This window comes from Oncorhynchus nerka, linkage group LG6 (genome assembly GCF_034236695.1).
Source record: "Oncorhynchus nerka isolate Pitt River linkage group LG6, Oner_Uvic_2.0, whole genome shotgun sequence".
Lineage (NCBI taxonomy): Eukaryota > Metazoa > Chordata > Actinopteri > Salmoniformes > Salmonidae > Oncorhynchus > Oncorhynchus nerka.
In genome coordinates, this window is record NC_088401.1 from 13,326,929 (window position 1) to 13,335,687 (window position 8,759).

An 8,759-nucleotide genomic window follows, 5' to 3' on the forward strand; every position below is an offset into this window, starting at 1 on the left:
GAGAAGAGAAGGGTCTGTCTGTTTAGAGAAGAGAAGGGTCTGTCTGTTTAGAGAGGAGAAGGGTCTGTCTGTTTAGAGAAGAGAAGGGTCTGTCTGTTTAGAGAAGAGAAGGGTCTGTCTGTTTAGAGAAGAGAAGGGTCTGTCTGTTTAGAGAAGAGAAGGGTCTGTCTGTTTAGAGAAGAGAAGGGTCTGTCTGTTTAGAGAGAAGGGTCTGTCTGTTTAGAGAGGAGAAGGGTCTGTCTGTTTAGAGAAGAGAAGGGTCTGTCTGTTTAGAGAAGAGAAGGGTCTGTCTGTTTAGAGAAGAGAAGGGTCTGTCTGTTTAGAGAGGAGAAGGGTCTGTCTGTTTAGAGAAGAGAAGGGTCTGTCAGAGAAGAGAAGGGTCTGTCTGTTTAGAGAGGAGAAGGGTCTGTCTGTTTAGAGAGGAGAAGGGTCTGTCTGTCAGAAAAGAGAACTGTCTGTAAGAGAAGAAACGGGTTTCATGGTCCTACTCGCTCGCTGTTCAATCTCTTTCTCTCTCTCTCAATTCAATTTAAGGGCTTTATTGGCATGGGAAATATATGTTAACAATGCCAAAGCAAGTGAATTAGATAAATAACAAAAGTGAAATAAACATGAACAAATTAACAGTAAACATTACACTCATTACACTTGAAAGGAATAGAGACATTTCTCTCTCTGTACCTCCCTCCTCTCTCTCTCTCTCTCTCTCTCTCTCTCTCTCTCTCTGTCACTCTCTCTCTCTCTCTCTCTGTCTCTCTCTCTCTCTCTCTCTCTCTTTTCTCTCTCTCTGTACCCCCCCTCTCTCTCTCTCTCTCTTTCTCTCTCTCTGTACCCCCGCCTCTCTCTCTCTCTCTCTCTCTCCATCCATCCAACTCTCTCCATTCATTTTCAATTTAAGGACTTTATTGGCATGGGAAACATATGGTAACATTGCCAAAGCAAGTGAAGTAGATAATAAACAAAAGTGAAATAAACAATACAAATGTTCCAAAAGAATAAATATATTTCAAATGTCATATTATGTGCAAATAGTTCTCTCTCTCTCTCTCCGTCTGTCTCTCTCCCTCTCTCTCTCTCTCTCTCTCTCTCTCCCCCCCTCTCTCTTTCTCTCTCACACTCTTTCTCTTTCTCTCCATCCATCTCTCTCTCTCCTCTCATTTTCTACATGTCCTATATGAATCAGATGTTGTGGATTGTGGACTCATTTTGGGTGTGAACTCTCCCTTTAATGTTAGGAATGGAGTGGGCTGTTATTGCCGTATCCATAGGGTCCCCTTTCAGCGGTAATCAGCACACATTCTCTCTCTCTCTCTCTCTCTCTCTCTCTCTCTCTCTCTCTCTCTCTCTCTCTATATATATATATATATATATATATAAAATGTATATACCTCTCTCTCTCTCTGTCTCTCTCTCTCGCTCTATATATATATATATATATATATATATATATATATATATTTATTTATATACCTCCCTGTCTCCCTCTCTCTCTCTCTCTCTCTCTCTCTATATATATATACATATATATATATATATATATATATATAGATATATACCTCTCTGTCTCCCTCTCTCTCTCTCTCTCTCTCTCTCTCTCTCTCTCTCTCTCTCTCTCTCTCTCTCTCTCTCTCTCTCTCTCTCCCTCTGAGGCCAGATGGCTGTGGTTAGAGATACAGTATTGAAAGGCCTGAGGCACATGCAGTAGCCACACACACACATTCCAGTCTCTCTCCAGAAGTTTGGCCATGGTTTCTTGACATTAACTGCTATCCCAGTCAATGCAATGAGGACAAAGTCTGTCTGGCTAATGTTCAAGCTTATGTATTCCCCTGCTTACTCAGCTCATACAGGGCAGTAAATAGCACCATTTTCTTCCTGACTTCCTGCCCAGGGAGGATGTTGCATTAAACGAAGGCTAATCTAATCTGAGAGCAGAATGATTTGCATGGCTGGATTGACGATGAGTTTATTAATCTGTTTACTATGGATCTGGTTAAGGCTGTCTCCCTTTATTCTGAGCAGGGGACTCTACAGATCAATGGGTCTGTCTCCTCCCTTCTGATCTCTGCAGGGGCCCCTGTCTCCTCCCTTCTGATCTCTGCAGGGCGCCCTGTCTCCTCCATTCTGATCTCTGCAGGGCGCCCTGTCTCCTCCATTCTGATCTCTGCAGGGCGCCCTGTCTCCTCCATTCTGATCTCTGCAGGGCGCCCTGTCTCCTCCATTCTGATCTCTGCAGGGCGCCCTGTCTCCTCCATTCTGATCTCTGCAGGGCGCCCTGTCTCCTCCATTCTGATCTCTTCAAGGGGCCCTGTCTTCTCCATTCTGATCTCTGCAGGGGGCCCTGTCTCCTCTATTTTGATCTCTGCAGGGGGCCCTGTCTCCTCCACTCTGATCTCTGCGGGGACCTTTCTGCTATCGCTATCATGGGCACTATGTCATATTTACAGCCATTCTCTCCCTCCCTTGCTTCCTTTCCTCCCTCGCATTCTGTCTCTCACTTTCTTTTGCAATCGGTGCTTCTCTCCCTCTATCATTCAGCCCCCCCCCTCCCCCTCCCCCTCTGTCTCTCTCTCTCTCTCTCTCTCTCTCTCTCTCTCTCTCTCTCTCTCTCTCTCTCTCTCTCACACACACTATCTCTCTCTCTCTCTCTCTCTGTCTATCTCTCTCTCTCTCTCTCTCTCTCTCTCTCTCTCTCTCTCTCTCTCTCTCTTTCTCTCTCTCTCTCTCTTACTCTCTCTCACTCTCTCTCTCTGTCTCTCTCTCTCTGTCTCTCTCACTCTCTCTCTTTCTCTCTCTCTCTCTCTCTCACTCTCTCTCACTCTCTCTCTCTCTGTACCTCACCTCTCTCTCTCTGTACCTCACCTCTCTCTCTCTGTACCTCACCTCTCTCTCTCTGTACCTCACCTCTCTCTCTTTCTTTCTCTCTATCTCTGTACCTCCTTCTTTCTCTCTCTCTCTGTACCTCCCTCTCTCTCTCTCTTTCTCGCTCTCTCTCTACACCTCTCTCTCTCTCTCTCTCACTCTCTCTCTCTCTCCGTCTCTCCCTCTCTCCCTCTCTCTCTCTCCGTCTCCCCTTCCTCAGCCAAATCTCAGGCTCTTTAATGTAAATGGTGTAGTAGGAAAACCGAGTAACACACAAATGTTTTTCTATTTCAACTTTTCATTGCGCTGTAATATCTATCTGTTATCTGTATCTGCAGATCAAATAAGGGGAAATACGTTTCTCACCAACAGACAAAGTGTTTATAAAAAAAGTCTTTTTACCCCTTATACTTGTGATGTCCAATTGTTAATTATACTTTTGTCCCATCTCTGCAACTCCCGTACGGACTCAGGAGAGGTCGAAGGTCGAAAATGACCCTGCCAAGCCGCATTTCTTCTTACCGCACTGCTCCCTTCACCCGGAAGCAATGTGTCTGAAGAAACACTGTACAACTGGCGGCCGAGGTCAGCGTGCATGTGCATGGCCCGCCACAAGGAATCCGCTAGAGTGTAATGGGACAAGGACATCCCGGGCTTCCCAAACCCTTTTCTAACCTGGACGACGCTGGGCCAATTGGGCATCGCCTCAAGGGTCTCGCGGGTCGCCTGTGACACAGCCTGTGATGGAACCCTCAACGGTCTCCCGGGTCGCCTGTGACACAGCCTGTGATGGAACCCTCAACGGTCTCGCGGGTCGCCTGTGACACAGCCTGTGATGGAACCCTCAACGGTCTCCCGGGTCGCCTGCGACACAGCCTGTGATGGAACCCTCAACGGTCTCGCGGGTCGCCTGTGACACAGCCTGTGATGGAACCCTCAACGGTCTCCCGGGTCGCCTGCGACACAGCCTGTGATGGAACCCTCAACGGTCTCCCGGGTCGCCTGCGACACAGCCTGTGATGGAACCCTCAACGGTCTCACGGGTCGCCTGTGACACAGCCTGTGATGGAACCCTCAACGGTCTCCCGGGTCGCCTGCGACACAGCCTGTGATGGAACCCTCAACGGTCTCGCGGGTCGCCTGTTACACAGCCTGTGATGGAACCCTCAACGGTCTCGCGGTGATGGAACCCTCAACGGTCTCGCCTGTGACACAGCCTGTGATGGAACCCTCAACGGTCTCGCGGGTCGCCTGTGACACAGCCTGTGATGGAACCCTCAACGGTCTCGCGGGTCGCCTGTGACACAGCCTGTGATGGAACTGGCACTGTGATCTTTAGATCGTTAAGCCACTCGGAGGCCCTGACAATGTGTTTCGTGCTTCAGCCAACACTGTGAATATCTGCTGCTTTTAGTATTTATAGTTTGTGTAAAAGGTCTAGAAATGATGTCTATGGGCTCTAATAAGGCATCGTGTTTTTAGATAAGGCATGTTTAGTAATTAACCAAAGGCTCCGTACAGTTATCCCTTTCTAGTAAACAATGTAATGAAACATGACATATGAGTCTATGTGGCTTTTTCAAAGGCAGCATCATTCAAGTCAGCCAGGTCACTCGTGATACAAGTCCGTATACGACGTCCATCCATGCCTGAGGACTTGGAAACAGGCAACTAGGGGAAACAGTGAGCGCTGTTAACTTCAAGTAGGTTTTGGTTTTAGGATGTTTTGGACAGGGATGCATCTGCCTCTGATTCCAAAGGGTGACAAGTTGTAAGTTTGAATCCAGCAATAGAAAGTTGTTTTTTATATTTCTGTTTTTTTAAGTATATCCCAAACCTTAACCATAATGCCTAAACACATAGAAATGTGACATTTGGAACAACTTCTAAATGTGTTGTTTGAGAAACATGGATGAACGTCTAATTCTGACATGAGACTGTGAGAGCTGGTAGATAAAAAATATATGGAATATGCATTAAGACTAATTAAAATATAGCTTTCATAAATGCACATTACACACATTTATCAATCTCCGAGGATGTTCACACTTTGTGAGCACACATATGGTGCCTTTGGGATTTCTATTGTAAATCTACCTTCATAGGGTGTCATTTCTCTGTTGATGGCGACATAGAAGTGGAATATTTCTCTGTTGATGGCGACATAAAAGTGGAATATTTCTCTGTTGATGGCGACATAAAAGTGGAATTGATGGCGACATAGAAGTGGAATATTTCTCTGTTGATAGCGACATAAAAGTGGAATATTTCTCTGTTGATAGCGACATAAAAGTGGAATATTTCTCTGTTGATGGCGACATAAAAGTGGAATATTTCTCTGTTGATAGCGACATAAAAGTGGAATATTTCTCTGTTGATAGCGACATAAAAGTGGAATATTTCTCTGTTGATAGCGACATAAAAGTGGAATATTTCTCTGTTGATGGCGACATAAAAGTGGAATATTTCTCTGTTGATAGCGACATAAAAGTGGAATATTTCTCTGTTGATAGCGACATAAAAGTGGAATATTTCTCTGTTGATAGCGACATAAAAGTGGAATATTTCTCTGTTGATAGCGACATAAAAGTGGAATATTTCTCTGTTGATAGCGACATAAAAGTGGAATATTTCTCTGTTGATGGCGACATAAAAGTGGAATATTTCTCTGTTGATAGCGACATAAAAGTGGAATATTTCTCTGTTGATGGCGACATAAAAGTGGAATATTTCTCTGTTGATGGTGACATAGAAGTGGAATATTTCTCTGTTGATGGCGACATAAAAGTGGAATATTTCTCTGTTGATGGCGACATAAAAGTGGAATTGATGGCGACATAAAAGTGGAATATTTCTCTGTTGATGGCGACATAAAAGTGGAATATTTCTCTGTTGATAGCAACATAAAAGTGAAATATTTCTCTGTTGATAGCGACATAAAAGTGGAATATTTCTCTGTTGATAGCGACATAAAAGTGGAATATTTCTCTGTTGATGGCGACATAAAAGTGGAATATTTCTCTGTTGATAGCGACATAAAAGTGGAATATTTCTCTGTTGATAGCGACATAAAAGTGGAATATTTCTCTGTTGATAGCGACATAAAAGTGGAATATTTCTCTGTTGATAGCGACATAAAAGTGGAATATTTCTCTGTTGATAGCGACATAAAAGTGGAATATTTCTCTGTTGATGGCGACATAAAAGGGGAATATTTCTCTGTTGATGGCGACATAAAAGTGGAATATTTCTCTGTTGATGGCGACATAAAAGTGGAATATTTCTCTGTTGATAGCGACATAAAAGTGGAATATTTCTCTGTTGATAGCGACATAAAAGTGGAATATTTCTCTGTTGATGGCGACATAAAAGTGGAATATTTCTCTGTTGATGGCGACATAAAAGTGGAATATTTCTCTGTTGATAGCGACATAAAAGTAGAATATTTCTCTCAGTTAAAATGTGGTTGATCAAACGGGAGTTTACGAGTCAACATCGGTCTGTCAGTTCTGACAGTTTGCCTGTCTATCTTGGGACTGTACAGTAGTTCTCTATAATTAGTCTTCTTTTTTCTTGTGGTATCGATCGGTATACAGTCCATTCGGAAAGTATCCCTCGACTTTTTCCACATTTTGTTGAGTTACAGCCTTATTCTAAAATTGATTGTATTCATTGTATTCAAAATGGATTGTTTTCCTCATCAATCTACAGTACACACAATACCCCATAATGACAAAACGAAAGCAGGATTTTAGAATTCTTTGCGAATGTATTAAAAATTAAAAACATAAATACCTTATTTACATAAGTATTCAAAACCTTTGCTATGAGCTCAGGTGCATCCTGTTTCCATTGATCATCCTTGAGATGTTTCTACAACTTGATTGGAGTCCACCTGTGGTAAATTCAATTGATTGGACATGATTTGTGTGTATCATGTCAAAAAGACCATCATTTACAGCCAACCACTCTAAAGACAGATAGGCTGTCTTGGGGATACTACTGTGTAAAGTTCGCCCATCACTCCTATAGCCACTGTGTGATACTCGTCTTCACACACACCCGCACACACACACCCGCACACCCGCACACACACACACACACACACACACACACACACACACACACACACACACACACACACACACACACACACATCCCCATCCCCTGTGGTCTTTGTCCTTCCCAGGTATTGCAACGAGCACCTGCCCTGCCCACCTCATGTCTATTGGTCGGCATGGTCAGCATGGGAACGCTGCACAGTGCCCTGCGGAGGCGGCATCCAATCACGCCGCAGGACCTGCGAGAACGGTAACGAGTGCCCCGGGTGTGCTCAGGTATGTTACACACACACACACATAGATCTAGGCTGCACTTCTATCGCAGACTGGCCTTGAACATCTAAATCTCAGTTATAACATTGAACTTTAAGGGTCATTCCCTTAAATCCCTTAGTATTTCTAATCAGAAGATACAATATACCACATAACACTTTAGTCAATGAGCCAGACCCCCAAATGTGTGCCGTCTGGCTCATCATAGTTGAAAACAATGTAAGGTCTATGTCCCTAGAGTTGGAAAATGTGTGTTAGCAGTGTGCAGCAATGGTACCTTTCTCTGATTGTTCAAGTCAAAATCATTTGGACCCATTGATTTCTAGGGTACATAAATTGCTTTAAATAGGAAACCTTAATACATCTTAAACTTAGTTTGACAAGTGGTTCTGATGGTCATGAAATTACCTTTCGATTGATATATAATACGACCAACTTTGAAAGGATCAGTGAAAACCTCTGTTTAAAAATCCCCCATATTCTGCCATTGTCGTTAGAGTGTGGGAAGCTTTGTCCATTGTCATTAGAGTGTGGGAAGCTTTGTCCATTGTCATTAGGGTGTGGGAAGCTTTGTCCATTGTCCTTAGAGTGTGGGAAGCTTTGTCCATTGTCATTAGTGTGGGAAGCTTTGTCCATTGTCATTAGAGTGTGGGAAGCTTTGTCCATTGTCATTAGAGTGTGGGAAGCTTTGTCCATTGTCATTAGAGTGTTGGAAGCTTTGTCCATTGTCCTTAGAGTGTGGGAAGCTTTGTCCATTGTTGTTAGCATGTGGGAAGTTTTGTCCATTGTCATTAGAGTGTGGGAAGTTTTGTCCAATGTCATTAGAGTGTGAGAAGCTTTGTCCATTGTCATTAGTGTGGGAATCTTTGTCCATTGTCATTAGAGTGTGGGAAACTTTGTCCATTGTCCTTAGAGTGTGGGAAGCTTTGTCCATTGTCATTAGTGTGGGAATCTTTGTCCATTGTCATTAGAGTGTGGGAAGCTTTGTCCATTGTCATTAGAGTGTGGGAAGCTTTGTCCATTGTCATTAGAGTGTGAGAAGCTTTGTCCATTGTCATTAGGGTGTGGGAAGCTTTGTCCATTGTCCTTAGAGTGTGGGAAGCTTTGTCCATTGTCATTAGTGTGGGAAGCTTTGTCCATTGTCATCAGAGTGTGGGAAGCTTTGTCCATTGTCATTAGAGTGTGGGAAGCTTTGTCCATTGTCATTAGAGTGTGGGAAGCTTTGTCCATTGTCATTAGAGTCTGGGAAGCTTTGTCCATTGTCATTAGAGTCTGGGAAGCTTTGTCCATTGTCATTAGAGTGTGGGAAGCTTTGTCCATTGTTTTTAGAGTGTGGGAAGCTTTGTCCATTGTCATTAGAGTGTGGGAAGCTTTGTCCATTGTTGTTAGCATGTGGGAAGTTTTGTCCATTGTCATTAGAGTCTGGGAAGCTTTGTCCATTGTCATTAGAGTGTGGGAAGCTTTGTCCATTGTCATTAGAGTGTGGGAAGCTTTGTCCATTGTCCTTAGAGTGTGGGAAGCTTTGTCCATTGTCCTTAGAGTGTGGGAGCTTTGTCCATTGTT

At 43.6% G+C, this 8,759-nt stretch overlaps 1 protein-coding gene across 1 annotated transcript in view; it reads left to right on the top strand.

Annotated features, from left to right (window-relative positions):
* The window catches only part of LOC115117765 (semaphorin-5A-like), a 251,760-nt gene extending 244,501 nt beyond the window's left edge, over positions 1–7,259 (top strand). Inside the window, exon 15 of the mRNA XM_065019047.1 lies at positions 7,052–7,259. Within this exon, the coding sequence (XP_064875119.1) occupies positions 7,052–7,259 (208 nt within the window). The remainder of the gene's footprint in view (positions 1–7,051) is intronic.
* Positions 7,260–8,759: the final 1,500 nt, after the last annotated feature.